Source organism: Pteropus medius, unplaced genomic scaffold (genome assembly GCF_902729225.1).
Source record: "Pteropus medius unplaced genomic scaffold, Ma_sr-lr_union100, whole genome shotgun sequence".
Lineage (NCBI taxonomy): Eukaryota > Metazoa > Chordata > Mammalia > Chiroptera > Pteropodidae > Pteropus > Pteropus medius.
The window spans coordinates 3721294-3738110 of record NW_024341894.1 but is presented as its reverse complement, the minus strand read 5'-3'; the positions used below and the strand labels follow the sequence as shown (position 1 = coordinate 3738110).

Sequence of the window (16817 nt, the reverse complement as noted above, 5' to 3'; positions counted from 1 at the left end):
AAAATTCATCAAACTGTACATTTAAAATTTTCATTATATGTAAACTATTCATCAGTAAAACTGATTTAAAAAAAAAAACTAGCTGCAAAGCATCACTTTCTTTATAGGACAGTCTAAACATGGAACCCCTCTGCAAGGATAAAGGATCTTAGACTTGGGGTCAACTCACATTGTTCTATGATTTATTTTGCACATCGGACTCCGGAGTTCCTCCCAATTTCCTGATTCACTGGCATTCTTTCAAATGGGAGTAGCTTTTTACATCTTTCCCACCTTAAAGATGGAGCCAAAGGATGTTATGAGCATTGCAGAGTCCAAATTGGGTCTAGTTGTATTTTAGGTATATTAAATCCACTGCAGTGTTTGCAGCAGATTGGAGGGGAAAGAAGAGAGAAAAAGCTCTGAAATAGACTGAAATACAGCAGCAGGATCGAAGTGCCAGGGAGAGACATTTGGGCAGACTCGGAGACTAGATGTGGAAGTATAAAAGAGAACTGTGTTCAAAGAAGGCTTTGAACAGTTCTCCACTGCCTTTGTGAAAAAGTCCAAACTCCTGAGCATGGGTTATCAGAGCTTCCATGATCTACTTCAAACCTACTAGATCTTTTCACTGAATCAAAGCTCTTCAAGCACAGGCTTGTTCCTTAACACAGCAGGCACTCCATGAAAGTTTGTTATTTAACAGCAGGTGTTCAATATATACTGGTTGATTGTCCATTCACCTTCTGATGGACGTTTGTGTTTCCATTTTTGGCTATTATAAACAAAGCTGCTATTTATATTCTTGTCCAGGTCTTTGGGTGGACATATGCTTTCATTTCTCTTGGGTAAATCCTGGGAATGGAATTGCTGTGTCATATGGTAGGTTTAGTACATCCATACGATGGAATACTACTCAAGATAAAAAGACATGAACTATTGGCACAAACAATACAGATGAATCTCAACAGACTTATGTGAGTGAAAGAAGTTAGACTCCCCCACTCCAAAAGGACAGCACATACTATGAGTTCATTTAGATAAAATTCTATAAAAATTCTATAGTGACAGAAAGTAAATTCGTGGTTGAGAGGGGGAGACAGAGAGGCACGAGAGATAAGGATTATAAAAGGCACGAGGAAACTTTTTGGGGTGAATATGTTCATGGTTTTTATGGCAATGACAGTTTCACAGCTGTATATATATGCCAAAACATAAAACTGTACATTTTAAACATGTGTAGCTTACAGTATATCAATTATACCTCAATAAAGTTGTAAAAAATATATTGCTTGAACAAACAGCAGGCCCTCAGTAAATGCGTATAGAATGAATGCAGAGAAGTATTCAATATTGGCTTAAGGAATATAAATCAATATGCTCAATAAATGCTGTTAGAATTTATGTGCAGAAAAAATAAATGAATAAATATTAAATGTTCAATAATTTTAGGGAGAATGAATCTGACAAATATTTGTCATGCTTATCACGTGCCAGGCACTATCCTAGGCTCTGGAAATACACTGAGGAACAAGACAAAGATCCCTGTGTTCACAGAGCTTTAATTTGAGGAGGATAGTGGACATGAAAAGATAAAACACATCCAGTGTGCTAGATAGGTGCTAAGAAGAGAAAAAGCTGAGAAGCGAGACAGGGATTATGAGGAAAGGAGACCGACGTTTTTGGGAGTTTGGCCACTCTCCTGGAAGGGGTGATGCTTGAGAAAAGACCTGAAGGAAATGAGTGGACCAGGTGGATGTCTAGCAGAATAAAAAGTGAGCAAGGGTTGAATGAAACGCCTGACGAGAGGGAGGAGGAACGCAATAGCAGGAGCGCGTAAGTACTGTTGAGGTCTGCTGGGTCCCGGGCCCGCCCGATCCGCCCGTACTTGCGTTATCCACGAGGAGGCGCTCCTGCGCCCACTCCACAGTCGTCTTCGCCGTCGGCCCGTGCGTGGGCACGCGCAGAAACCGCTAGGCGGCGTCGGTTTTCCTTCCCACGCGCGGACGCCGGCGTGGGTCGACGAGGCCGGGCTGCCCGCGCGTGCGCAGAGCCGAGGCCGGGCTGCCCTCGGGGCGGGGCGTAGCGGGGCGGGGCCGAGCAGGGCGGGGCGGGGGCTTGAGGTGATTCCCGAGCTGCGGCGGCGGCTTCGGCCGTGCGGGGAAACCGAAAGTGGGCGGCGGCCGCGGCTGTGGCTCAGGCGGAGACGGCAGCGGGAGCTGGGCCCAGAGACGCGGGGACTGGCCGTGGGCCCCCGGAACGAGGTGAGCGCAGGTCCTGCCGCTGCCAACGCGACAGGTGCCGGGCGAAATCCGACAGGGTTTCGGGCGGGAGCGACGCACCTGTGTCTCCAGCGGAACAGTGGCCCGGGAAGCGCTCGAACGGGCCCGGGGCCTCCCTCCTGCAGCCGCAGGGGATGCCGCAGTCCCGACCCCCGGAAACCGGGCAGGGCGCCGGGGAGTTGGAGTTCCAGAGCGTTGTGTTTTAAATCTCTGATGGGATCCCACTCGGGGCTGGGCTGGACGTTCACCCCGGAGTTGGACAGACAGTCTTGCTGCCTGGGAAACTCAGTGCAGCGGGGGAAATGCAGCAATGGGGGTGTGGACAAGGGGCGGGAGATGCTGACCAGGAAGTGGTTCCCGGTACCGGCGGACTGGCCACAGTCGCCTGCCCGGAGCCCCAGGCTGTTTGAACTCTCATATTTTACTCCAGGAGCTTTATGTACCATAAACGCACCCGCTTCTCTCCGTGGACCAGCCCATGCAGGCCGCTCAAGTAACGCGGGACACAAAACCATCTATTCCTTTCAAACCGCGAGCACCGGGTGGGAACAGAGCTGCAAGCTCTGAAAGAAACATTGAATCCATGAATGAGTTGTCTCTTAACTTTCACCAGGGATCTAACAGGGTCAAGTTCTAAGCCTCAACTTAATGGGAGGGGCCTTGGAGCCCGCTCAGCTTTTCTGCTCTGATCCTCTTGAGAGGTATATTTCCATTAACAACCAAGGGTATCACTCTCAAATAATTTCAAAGAGCAGGAGAAGGAAATGCCTATATTAGAAGAAAGCTCTGGTCCAAAAAGATTCCGTAACTGCCCTACAAAACAAAACAAAACCAAACCACTTATCTAGTCACTTACCCCAGCATTCCCATGGTGCAGGTGGATAAATTGCAGAAAAGTGTACTGCCTGGTGATATGCACCAACTTAATGAAGAAAGTGAAACTTAGCCCCAAGTCCCCAACGTATCTTAGGCTGTCTTCATGTGTAAATGTTGCATAAGGCAAATTGTATGGGCTTTGCAGACCTGAGTTGGAATCTGGGCTTCTCCTCTTACTGTGATCTTGAACAGATTACATTCTTTCTTAGAGCCTGGTTTTCTATGTATCAAATGGAAATATTTAACTTAATCTGCAAGGCGTTTGTGAGATAACTACAGTAAATCCTTTGGCTTATAATACTAGTCAGAAAATGTTAACTCTCTTCCTTCCACCAAACTTCCCATAATTTACATAATTGGATTTCAGTTTCTTAGAGGCTCCTTCCTGCCTTAAGTTCTCTGTGCAATATAAAGTGGCACATGGTGGAGATTTTTTCAATTCCATTCAACTGACATTCATTGAGCATCAGTTACATGCAAAATACTGTGCTGGGTACAGGAAATTGTTCCTGGGACCAACTGGATTAGAACCCACATCTCCTGTGGCCAGGCCAGAGCTCTTTGGTGGCACATAACCTCCCTCTTTGCTAGTTAAACGAGGCAGCAGTCGGCGACTTCAGATTACAGTCCCTGTAGATTAGAAATGAAATGTAATCCCTGCTAATGCCCTTTTTAAGTGTGCTGGTTGAACATAGCTGAATGAACTATTGTATTTTGTACCAAAAGATGTAAACTCCTTGAAGGACCTCTTTTTTAAGTTTTCCGTGCAACAGAATCTCGTCGGAGACTTAATATAAATGTAAAGGAAAAACACTTTATCATCCAACTCTAAGTGCCTACTCTATGTTTGATCAAGCGCCATTTTCAAGAACTGAGATTTGACCTAGTGTGAGTCCTTTGCCTCTGGGCGCTTTCAGGGTCAGCAGATAAATACAAGGACTGAAACGTCTTGGTGCTTGGAGTGAAATCTAATTTCATATTTGTGTGAATTCGTTTTTCCTTCTTTATGGAAAATGTACTTTCTCAGCCCTCCCACATTTGTGCTTTTAAAAGCTTCATTCTTTTCATTATTTCCCCTATTGGGCCAATTAAAAAAATTTTTTAAAATCTTTCAAACAAGCTATTTAAAAGTAATTTATTTTGTCATTTTTAGCTGACGATCTGTATATTTGCCAATTAGAGCTTCTGATCAGCACAAGATACCCAGTGTAACTCCAAAACGAATTAAATATTTTAATCATGCAGCTTTGTCAGGAGAAAGCGAACCCATGGTTCCCATTAGACCTTTGGACCCCATTTCAAAACTCAAAGGACTCCAAGGAAAGTTGAGAAACATGGATCTTGTTCACCTTCCTCATCTTCTATATGAAAAGAGACCTGAAGTGACTTGCTCACAGGGTCACAGCTAATTAGTAGTAGAACTAGGATTAAGATCCACACTTCTAAGCTACTTTGTCACCTCTAGTATATAGATTTATGGAAAGCCCTGCTTTCATATTCATAGTATGTAGTTAGTAAAGTGTGCATAATTTGGAGTTTGAAATCATAATAGTAAAAAGAAAACTGCTTCCTGAAGGTACCCTCAAAAAGTATATCACCATCTGAAGGTATTAATTGCTCTTTCTTTTTAAAAAGAGTTGGTCAAGGAGTAATTTGGGAGGTGGTAACAAGTAGATAATTGGAGAGAAAAGATAACATGTTAAACTGTTGCAAGATGAGAAATCATGTGGATGGGTCTTAGATAAAAGCCTTCCTTCTCTTAGGCTCGGTGTATTGATTTGTAAAAATGAGGGGCTTGAGCTAGACTAGGTGATGTCTAAAATCTTTTCTGCACCTACGTTCTGGACTTTAGGGGCTCGGCTTGTTGCTAAAATCATATCTTCAAAGACAAGGGCAGCAAGTGAACAGAGTATATGCCCTGAGGAGATAATGAAAGTTGAGTAGCTGACTAAAGAAGGTAGGAGAGATTACTTGTTGATTTCAATTTACCCAAATAATTCTTCAGATTTATTTTGGGGGTTTAGTGGCAGTCTGCAACTCAAATTATACAACTCAACATAAATACAATGAGGAAGATGAGTCAAATAGTATAGTTGGAAATAGTTGAGAAAAGAGAAACTTAAGAGACAAGAAAGCATAGGTGAGAGCCAGACCAGCTTGGCTAAATGTCTTTGGGCACCAGTAGAGAGGAAGCTCAAGCAACAGGAGGCAGATTAAATGTTGAGCCAGGGAGAATCAATCAGTGGTAGAGGCATGTATCTAAATGACACCAAAACCAGTTTCTTCAGAATAAAATTTTCTTGGGACCATTTTCAGGTATATTAAAGATAAAAGCTGTGAATTTCCAAAATACAATTTTGCATGTGAGAATTTTTTAGGCTGTTGAAATTGTTCAAACCTTGCTTTCCTAAAGGTTGTCATTACTTCCCCCTACTCCTTGCCCCACTTCTTGTACATTACTAGCACTTTGGGAGTACTCTTGATAAATTGTGCAGCAAAGAGAAAAGGGACAGAATGAAAGGATAAAAGGTGTCACTTGCCACCACTGAATTTTTGCAACAGTTGGCAATTCTTTTGGATCTGGTTGCCACACCCTTCAATCAGAATGTGGCAGATTCCTGTTTCATGTTACTTTAAGGGCTAGTTGCTAAGTATACCCCAGGGTTGCTGTCAATAAATCCAAATTTACTCTCAGAAGCCTGTTCTATACATTTGGAGCAGCTGTCTGAAAGGAAGCTCTAAGTTTGGGATCCAGAAGACCTGGGTCCTTGTGGTTATGGCCATAAAAATATGTGAGACCTGGAATATCTACTCCAGGCCTCAGTTTTCTCAGTTTTAAATGAAGAGTTTTGAGATGGTAAGAAAGTGCCCACTATCATTCCGTACGTCTCTCAGCTTCCCATGTTGAGGTTGGGCCCACGGTCCTCTGCTGCTTTCCTAAGCCAGGCAGAGTCAGGGGACATTGTGGGATTACAGTCTGGCAAGGAATTTCTGCTGCGAGACCTTTTGCCAAAACAGTAAGTGACATTTTGCCTACTGTTCAGTTGAGAGATCTGGGTGGCTTTCTTACCGAGCTTGCCAGATCAGAAGTATGTTAATGAGTTAAGTAAGAAAGTCTGGGAAAATTCTGATATTTCAAATTTAACGCTATACTAAAAATTTCTCCAGTACATCAATGCTTATATCATTGTAAGCTTAGCCATTTAATTCACATATTCAAAAGTGGTTTCCCATCTACACCATGCTTCTAGGAAAATGTTTTTTATTAACTTTGTGGTAAGCCCACATAACACTACTTTCCATTCAGAAAGAGAGGCAAAGAAAAAAGGAAGAAAAGTAGTGAGAGGAAGTTAAAGTCAAGTGCAATACATTGTGATCTGTTGCAGCCAATTTCTTCCTCCTTACCTATAGCCTTTGCTAGCTGACCTTGGTCAGTTTTTGAAATAAAAAAATACTCTGATTAAATAATTCTCCAGACCCACCTCCACTGTACTCTGCTGTTTAGAATTCTTATTCAGCTCAAACAGCACCCTTAAGCCCCTTTCTTGTCTAGGGAAACCCTTAAGAATTTTAACCTGAGAACCTGTGGTCTGAAACAGAGCTGGCAACCTCACTTCTGCCAGCCTAGCCTAACCTGTGGTCCACCAGCACTTGCATAACATTCTCAGAATAAAAGTAATTTGGATTCTCTTAAATTCTAAATTGTATTTATCACACTTTTAGATAATAGAAGTAAGGGGGAAAGAGATTTGAAAGATCAAAATGGCAACTTTAAAAGTTTGGGATGCCACTTTAGAGAAACTTCCAAACTTAATTTTTTTGGAGGAGATACCTGAAAGATTACCATTGAGAAACCGAGTGTTGAAATTCCCATGATAAGCTTCCTTTTTGTTTCTAATGGATGGATGACATCCAAGTTGGTAAACTTGGCTTTTATACTTAGAGGAAAGTATTCTTATATATACTGTACTTTTTATAAAAGTTCTTGAGTGTAATTGCCATCTTCAGGAAATCTCAAAATATGCCATGATAATCAAGGAATTAACAAAAATTAGAGTATTTTTGAAGCAATATAGTAGATGAGAAAATAATGATTTTTTTTAAAGCTTTAGTTATACCTTTCTTTTTGTTTAATGCCTAAGGTGATAAAGCTAATATAGAAATTGTAAACCAGACTGGAAGAAATCGACAGGCATCAGAACAAGACGTACATATGAACAAGTTTTACTGAGCTCAGCTGCTTCTCACCAACTTTGAGATCCTCAGTCTTACAATTTAAGGGACTGCCCATCTCTCCAAAACAGTTGTTTGCAAAGAGACTTACAGTATTCCATGAAAATAGCATATTTTTAAAAAGGCATCTGATGGGAGGGTGTGGAGGGGTACTTAATTCAGATTGCAGCCCTATCGTCAAGCACTGCTTCCCAGTCTTCTCAAGTATAAGGTCCTTTTTGTTGTTGTTAGCTTTTTAAAAGCTTTGTGAAACCTCATACGCTAGTAGTCATACTCATAGTGTCCACTGCTTGATAAAATATATAACTACCAAAAGCTGTTATGAATTCTATATCAATTTGTGTTTGTGAATCCCAACAGTATCTGCACACTGAAAAACAAGAATGTATATAAGTATGAGACACAAGTATTCAAGCAGTGCTCACTGCTCACCATGATATGTGAGCTCCTTGCAGTGACACTGTGGCCCTCATCTGGACCTCCTCCTGAGAATACTGGCTCAGAGTGGAAAGGCCCAGAAATAATCTACCTGACATTTCTCAACCACAGCTTGGTGACATAATTGGCTGTCTCAGTCAGTTTATAACCATCATTAAACTTTGCAAATAATTTTTAAATAAATTAAAGATTATTTCTTTAATAGCTAACATGCATGTATTTTAGTGAGTAGGAGAAAAAATGATATAAGGTAAATGGAGAATTTCTCATTCATTCAATGTTTTTTGAGCTCTTGTGGGCTAGGTGCTAGAGATTCATCAGTGAAGAAAAGACCCTTATAAATCCGTGCTTTCACAGAGCTTATATCCAAGTTGGCGAGACAGACCTTAAATAAAGAAGAGTATTTGGTGATGGCTCTGAGTGCTAAGGAGTAAACTAAGGCTGGAAAGGGGTGTAGGGAGTACTGGGCAGCTGGAATAGCAGTTCTGATTTTGAATAGGGTGGCCAGGGAAGGCCTTACTGAGAAGGTGACATTTGAACAAATACCTGAAGAAGGAGAAGCACTGAGCAAGGACTTCTCACGTAAAAAGAATGACAAGTAAAAAAGCCCTAATGTAAGGCTGTCTTTGGAATGTTCCAGGGAACACAGGGAGGCTGACCTGGGTGGAGTGGAGTGAGTGAAAGAAAAGGGAAGGAGAAATTGAGGCCAGAGAAGTGGGGTGCAAATTGTGTAGGGCCCTTTTGGCCCCTATGAAAACTTTGGCCTTTTGTTTGAGTTAGTCAGGAAGCCCTTAGAAGGTTTTAGGCAGAGGAATGATGTGATAGGGTTTGTGATATGAAAGGATCACCCTAACTGTGATGTGGAGAATAAATTCTTGGAGGTGAAGTGGAAGCAGCAAGACCAGCTAGGAGGCAGTTGCCCCAGTCTAGGCAAGAGATGTTGTTAGCGTGGACTTCAGTGATCACCATGGAGTGACGAGCAGTGGGGAAATTGCGGATGTTGGCCTGCCTGTCCATCTTCCTGTGTCACTCAGTTATGGTGCCAGTGGTGATGGTGGTGGCGGTGGTGGTGATACCGAACCACTGATACCGAACACCTTCATCTTACAGACATGGAGACCAAGGCCCAGGAGAAGGGAAAATAAATGCACTTTACATAGTGGCATTGGACTTAGGGATACGAGCAAGAGGAGGCACAGGCACAACCGTCTGCACTCTCCCTTCTATCCCCCAGATCAAGTCGAAATCAATATATCAACAACTAGTTGTCAGCAACTTTAGTATTGAAAGAAATATTAAACTTCTTCAGGTTTTAACTATGGACTTTAACTATGATAATATGTACGTCAAAGAGAGAAACTAGGAGTTACGTTTGTGATACGAGCCTGTCTCAGATCAGACTGCGAAGTGTAATTTAAAGAAAAGCCATCTAACAAATGCCGATAAATGAAGATAGGCAAACATGTGGTTAGATAGAGTGGGAAAAGTGGAAAATAAGCATGAGCACTTCTTTGCCACACAGATTAGCAGTGTTTTATTATTATTATTATTATTATTATTATTATTATTAATTATCAGTTGCTCACCGTAAATACATACCTTGTATCTACATGAAACATATCTGAGAATCTTAGGGCAGAAGGCTAGGATAAGTATAGGTTATAGGCCATAAGAAATTTACTATGTCTTAGCAGAGTCTAGGTCCCAAAAGAAGAAGATACATTTAAAGAGGGTAAGAGTCACTTCTCAGCTTGACATATAAGACCTTCTACCATCTGACTCCAGTCTTTACTCCTAGTCTAATTTGCGCTCTTGTCCCTCATCTGCCCTGAGTTCTAATAAAATCTGCTCCCACTGGGTTCCCTCTGGGTTCCTGCCTCCAAGTCTTTTCTCCATGCTGTTTTCTTTATCTTCTCCGTTTCTCCTACTTGGAAACTCGGGCTCTCATCTGTATCTCATGGAGAGTTATTGATTTGTCTCTTAAAATGCTTGTCCCTTTCTACCCCATGTATCAGTTATTTGTGTTTATATCTCAATCCCCCATGCCTCCTACCTAATAAAAGCTCAATGAAAATATAGTAATTCTCATGGGATACCAAGCAATCTTAGTAACTTCATTTCATAATTGTATTCTTTTAAAAAGTCAGAGTTTTGAGTTATGTGCAATAACAATAAAATATGTTAAATACAAAAAAAAAAAAATAAAGAGGGTGGAATTAAGAAAGTCAACACTGGGCACAGCTTTCCAGCTTTCACTGTATTCTGTGGCATTTAGACAGGTTTTATGTGTGGGTGTTTGGGCCTCTCCCCGACCCCCCAAATTAAGTGTTCTCTTTGGGAGATCCCTGCTGGCAGCTGTTTCAGAGGAGAAATAAGGAAGAAAGAGGGGGATATTGCAGAGAAAGTCTTCAGAGTGCCCGTCTCCAGCTCGGAATCCATGCCATCCCCGTGGCAGAGTCCACTGTTGACTTCATACTGCTGTTTTTTCTTTTCACTCTGTTTACTGTCTTTCTTGACCGTCTTGTCTCCTGTTGTCATTTCTTCAGGGTTTTATATTTTGTTTTCATTTTTGTTTCTTTCAGTACCAGTTGGCAGGGTGATTAATGATAGAATGTGGGCTTTGACATCAAACAGACCAGGACTAAAATTCTGGCTTCCATACATCCTGTGATATTTTGGTTATTTAACCTCTCTTAGCCTTGGTTTTCTCATCTAGAGAATAAGAACACTTTCCTTCCAGAATTATTACAGATATTAAATTTTTAGAAATAAAATTCTCAGAATTTACACAAGAGAATTAAAAACATACGTCTACCCCCAAATTGGAAGCAACCCAAATGTCCGTCAACATTTGAATTGTAAAACAAATTGTAAAAACAAATTGTAATGCATCCATACAGTGGAATACTACTCAACAATAGAAAGGAATGAACTGCTGATAAATGTAGCATGGATGCAACTCAAAAAACTAGACAAAACTAGTCTGTAGTGCCAGAAAGCAGATTGGAGCCAAACAGTGTGTACATGAGCGGAGAAAGTTGGCTGCAAAGGGATACAGCATGAACGAACTTTTTTTTAATGTTTATGGAGATATACTTTACATATGGTAAAAGTCTTATTTTTTTGATTTACAGTTATATGATAAACTTACATAGTTGTGTAGCAATTACCACAATCAAATATGGAATATTTCCATCACCCCCAAAATAGCCTTGTGCTCTCTTTGTAGTCGATCCCCTCCCCCGCATCCCCAGCCAAAGGCAACCACTGATAAAATTTCTGTGCCTGTAGTTTTGCCTTTTCCTAAGTGTTACGTAAATGGATTCATACAGCATATAACCTTTTTGTCTGGCTTCTTTCACTTAGCATAATATGAGAGTCTTTCATATTTTTTATATTTTTTATATATCGATAGTTTGTTCCTTTTTTATTGCTGAGTAATGTTCCACCGAATGGCTATTCCAAATTTGTCTATCTGTTCACCTGTTGAAAGACATTTGGATTGTTTCCAGTTTGGGGGAAATTATGAATAAAGCTGCTATAAACATTCAATACAGGTGTTTGTGTGGACATATTGTTATAATTTCTCCTGAGTACTTACCTAGGAGTGGATGATGTATACTTTACTTCATAAGAAACTGCCAAACTATTTTTCAAAGTACCACTTACATTTCCACCAAAAGTGAGAGTTCCAGTTGTTCTGCATTCTCTCAAGACTTTATATTGTCATTTTTAAAAAATTTAATCTATTCTAATAGATGTATATGATACCTCTTTGTGGATTTAATTTGTCTTTCCCTAATGAATAATGCCGTTGAGCACTCTAAGTGGGTTTTTTGTTTGTTTGTTTTTGCCATCTACATCTGCTTTAGTGAAATATTTATTCAGATCTTTTGCACATTTTTAATTGGGCCCTTTGTTTTCTTGTTATTGAGTTTCAAATATTGTTTATATGTGCTGGTTAACAGTCCTTTACCAGCTGTGTTATGAAAATATTTTCTCTCAGTCTGTAGCTCGTGTTTTCATTTTTTTTTTAACAGACTTTGGAAGGCAGGAATTTTAAATTTTGATGAGATCTAATTTATCAATTTTGTCTTCTGTGGTTCCAAAAAGTCTTTGCCTAACTCAAAGTCAAAAAGATTTACTCCTATATTTTTTTCTAGAAGTTTTACAGTATTAGTGTTTTCATTGAGGACCCAAGTGATCCATTTTGAGTTAATTTTTGTATATGGTATGACATTCGGTTTTTGTGTATAGATGACCAGTTGTTCAGCACTGTTTGCTGAACTTTTTCCATTGAATTTTCTTGGTATCTTTGTCAAAAATCAGTGTGGGTCTGTTTCTTGTTTCTGTATTCTGTTCCATTGATCAATGTGACTTTTTGACAGTACCACAATATTTTGATTAATATAATTTGATAGAAGTTTTGATGTCACCGTTATTGCACTGGCTAGGGCCTTTACCATAAGAGAATAGACATTCTTGCCTTCTTCCCAATCTTAGGGAGAATTCATTCACTCTTTCACTGTTACCTATGACGTTTGCTTTGGGTTTTTCCTAGATACTCTTTATCAGGTTAAGGAGATTCCCTTCTGTTTTTATTTTCTGAGAGTTTTTATCATAAACTATTGTGAATTTTGTCCAATGTTTTTTCTTCACCTATTGATATGACTAGTTTTTCTCCTTTAATTTGCAGATACAGTGAATTACATTGATTGACTTATGAACGTTGGACCAACTTTGTACTCTTAGAGTAAATCATAATTGATTATGACATGTTATCTTTCTTGCATATTGTTGAATTTGATTTGTTAATATTTAGTTAAAATTTTTTGCCTTTATGTTCATGAGAGATATTGGTCGATTCTTTTCCTGTGAAGTCTTTGTCTCTTTTTGGAATCAGCACAATTCCAGCCTCATGAAACAGAATCAGAAGTGCCCTCTTCCCCTCTCTTTTCTAGAAGTAATATTCATTCTTCCTTAAGTGTTAGGTATAATTTGCCAATGAATCCATCTGGGCTTTGAATTTTCTTTGTGTGAAGATTTTAAACTACAAATTCAATTTCTCTAATAGATATAGGGATATTAAGGTTATCTATTTCTTTTTGAGAAAGTTGGAATGTGTGGCCCCTTTTTCAATCCCATTAATGGTAATTTGTGTCTCCTTTTTTTCTCGATTAATCTACCTGGAAGTTTATTAATTTTATTGATGTTTTCAAAAAACTAGTTTTGTTTTCGTTATTTTTCCTCTAATTTTTTCCTATTTTATTACTGATTTGTTTTATCATTTCTATGTTTATTTTGCTCTCATATTTATTATTTCCTTCCTTCTACTTACTTTTGGTATAATTCGCTCTCTTTTTTTCTCAAAAAAACATTACTTTTGACAAAAAAGCAAACATTACTTTTGACAAAAAAAAGCAAACATTAACATAGTATAGTAGTCTTTCCTGGGCCTGCCTCTTTCCATCTCTTCTATCCCCATCTTTTAGCCCTCAGCTTGGAGTCTTTGTTCAATCACGTCTAGCCACTTAACTGCCTGGAATTCTCAGAACCAACCAGGTACTTCTCTCTCACCTCTGTGCCTTTTGTACTTTCTGAAGCACTTTCTGTTCTCTTTACTTGGGGCTAGTACCACTCCCCATCCCTACCCCCAGTACACACCCTCTTCCTCCTTGCCTGATGGATTCCTTCTTGTCCTTCAGGACTTGATTTGGGCCTTCCCTCACCTGGGAAAGTCTGTGATACCTTCCCTCCCCAAGCTAGTCTTTGTGATTTCTGACTTCCCCTATGTTCTCTGCTTTTCTCTATTGTAGCAGCTATTTTCCTGTATTGTAATAGCACAGAAAGTAGTCAGCAACAATTTATGGAATGATCGAACAAGTATAAACTCTGAAAATCAATTCGAATACACAGACTAATGAGTCATATCATAGTAACCTTGTACTGTTCTCTTACAGGTAAAGATGCTGGAAGCAGATCTAGTTTCAAAAATGCTACGAGCTGTTCTGCAGTCTCATAAGAACGGAATAGCATTACCACGGCTCCAAGGAGAGTACAGATCCTTGACTGGGGACTGGATCCCATTCAAACAGTTAGGGTATCCTACACTAGAAGCCTATCTGAGAAGTGTGCCGGCAGTTGTCAGGATAGACACCAGTCGTTCCGGAGAGGTAAGGAGGTAATTGTGCATGTCAGAAGAGTCAAACCAATTTTTAATTGCCCATTTGGCTCTTCCAATTTCATAACGGAGAGAAGTCAAAGTGAAAAGTACTAGCTAAGTGGTTTGGCATTAGTAGTAATAGAGAAAACAGCATCCGAGCACAGCCTAGATTCTGATTACTTTGGTTAACCCCTCAAATTCTTTCCATTGTAAAAATAAGGTTTTAACCACATCAAATAAGAAATTTTAAAATTAAAGTTTACCCAGCCTCAGCATCCAAACAAAATAACAGCTAGAGATTCTAACTGCTTAAACGTCACGCCCACCCATTATGAACCTACTGCAACCATTTTTCACCCAGGTCGCTAATGACTCCTTGATTACCAAAGCTAATAGACACTTTTAAATTCTGTCATTTGACTTCACTCATATCTCTTCCTACTCTCTGGACCCTAATCAATCAGTAAGCACTTTGTTTATTACAAGGCCCCCCTACCATTCTCCCCATCTGCAGTCCTTTCTCTCTCTAGCCTATTCTTGTCTTCACACTCATATGATCGTATTACTCTACAATTTTAAATCCTCTAATTTTTTTGGAATGATCCTATATATTCATATCCATATTCTCTTGAAGAATATTTTAGGTATAACATGGGCAATTTGGTGGTAGCAAGTAAATTTTTTATTGTATGTACTCTGTGACCCAGCAGTTTCACCCTCAGTATCTGCCCAGTGTACAGTATGAGAGAGATGGACAAACCACCACCCAAAAGACAAGCAAAAGCACCCACCCCCCCAAAATAGTTCATTTTTCTGGGTGCATTTCTATATATGTAAATACATAGGACTGGTATGGAACATTTCTCACCACAACTTGTAGTACTTGTTGCTCTGTTTGCAGTGGGCATGGGAAGCGGTAGGCGGAGGAGGAAAAAGGGGCGCGGGATCGGCAGAGTGGTCAAGGGGAGGTCCACCTGAGCTATAATGATTTTTATAAGGAGAAGGTATAAATTAGATATTATATGAATAAAGCTTTCTTCCATGTTCCTGATTCTCCCAGAGAGATTTAAGCCTTCCTTTCCGTCTACTTGACACCATATATTCAATAAATATTTGACTTAATGTTTTCTATTTAGTCTCTTTGTCTCTCTTTTTCCTTCGTAAGTTTCTTAATGAGAGATTGTTTTTTCATTCCTAATAGTTGGTACTTGATAAATATGTGTTGAATATATGAATGATCAAATATCTGAATGAATTAATAAATTAGTAGTGCTTCATATGGTTACTAAACTATAGTTTACTCTTATTTCTCTATTTGGGACATTTTTAATGTTTCCAAGTTTTGACTATTAGAATAGCCCCTACTGCACGTATTTGAATATTTAACTTTTTCTTCTTTCGAATCATATTCCTGTAACATATTTTCAGGACTAGATGTACTGGGCCAATGAGCAGGACCATGTTTTGGCTCATAGTGTAAAGCTTCACTGCTTTCCTATTCTTGATTTCAGCTTAGAATCAAAGACTTTCACACTAGATGGGGCTTCAGAGATCATCTAGTCCCAATAGTCTACATTCTTTCTTCAGATATTTTTTTCAAATATTCTATATGTCACACCAGTTTTTTAAAAAATATATATATAAAGCTGAGCTGCTATGTTTTAAGCAGGTGCAGAGGGTCCAGGACCTCTGCCTGCCCTCCCTAGCTTGCACACCCTCGCCACCGTGAGGCCCTGAGGCACCTCCATGGAATCCTATGGCTCCATCAAACAGTTTGAAAACCCCAGATCTAAGCCCTATAAAACCCTATTTAGATCTAAGCCCTGTAAAACTCTATTTTACTGCTGCAAATACTGAGACTATGGAGGTGAACTGCTTTGCTCTAAGTCACCCAGCTAATGTGCAGTGGCAAGACTAGGATTTAGTAGTCTCTGAAAGGTAACACAACATAGCAGTTATGTGTACATTCTTTGGATTCAGGGAGATAGCCTAGTTGTGTGACTTGGGAAGGTTGCTTAATTTTCCTGAGCCTATGTTTTCCCATTGTATACAATGGAATAAAATATATCTCACAGATCATATGAGATAATATGTGCAGATCACAGGTTTCTTTTGGTTCATTTATTAATCCTGTAGTACCTAGCACACTGTAGATGTTTAATAAATATCTTTTTAAGGAATAAATTAAATTTTCAATTTGAGGAAAGATTATTCAGTGTGCTACACTGTACTTGATTTTTCTTATAGAGAGTATAATTTTGCTCGAACGGAAGAGAGACATGAATATTTGCATACAGCCTAATTTGAGACATGTAAACTCACTAATTTAAAAAATTGGCCTCTAGGACGTGGTTCCATAGTGTAGAGGTTAGCACGTCTGCTTTACACGCAGAAGGTCCTGGGTTCACACCCCAGTGGAGCCACAGTCCATGGTCTATGGCCATGCCACCCTGAACAAGCCCAATGTCTGATCTCGGCAGCTAAGCAGGGTCGGGCCTGGTTAGTATTTGGATGAGAGACTACCTAGGAATGCCAGGTGCTGTAGGCATAAATAATAATAAATAATAATAATAAAAAAGAAAAGAAATAAAAAATTGGCCTCTAGGCACCAGTGAATATGAGTGATGTTTCTCCTCTCACTTTGCCTCTCATGAATAGGTTACCTGCTATGCCGTGGCCTGCATGGAAACTGCAAGAATTGCTCAGCTTGTGGCTCGTCAGAGGAGTTCTAAAAGGAAAACTGGGCGGCAAGTTAATTGTCAGATGAGAGTAAAGAAGACCATGCCATTTTTTCTAGAAGGTAGTTTTTTTCATGTGCTAAAACTTTTAAGTCTGTCTATGAATAC

At 39.7% G+C, this 16817-nt stretch overlaps 1 protein-coding gene across 1 annotated transcript in view; it reads left to right on the top strand.

Moving 5' to 3' along the window:
- The first annotated feature begins 2110 nt into the window (after nucleotides 1-2110).
- The window catches only part of TDRD7 (tudor domain containing 7), a 61284-nt gene continuing 46577 nt past the window's right edge, over nucleotides 2111-16817 (top strand). The window contains exons 1-3 of the mRNA XM_039857011.1: nucleotides 2111-2243; nucleotides 13769-13981; nucleotides 16630-16771. Coding sequence (XP_039712945.1) covers nucleotides 13775-13981; nucleotides 16630-16771 — 349 coding nt within the window. The 5' untranslated portion in view covers nucleotides 2111-2243; nucleotides 13769-13774. The remainder of the gene's footprint in view (nucleotides 2244-13768; nucleotides 13982-16629; nucleotides 16772-16817) is intronic.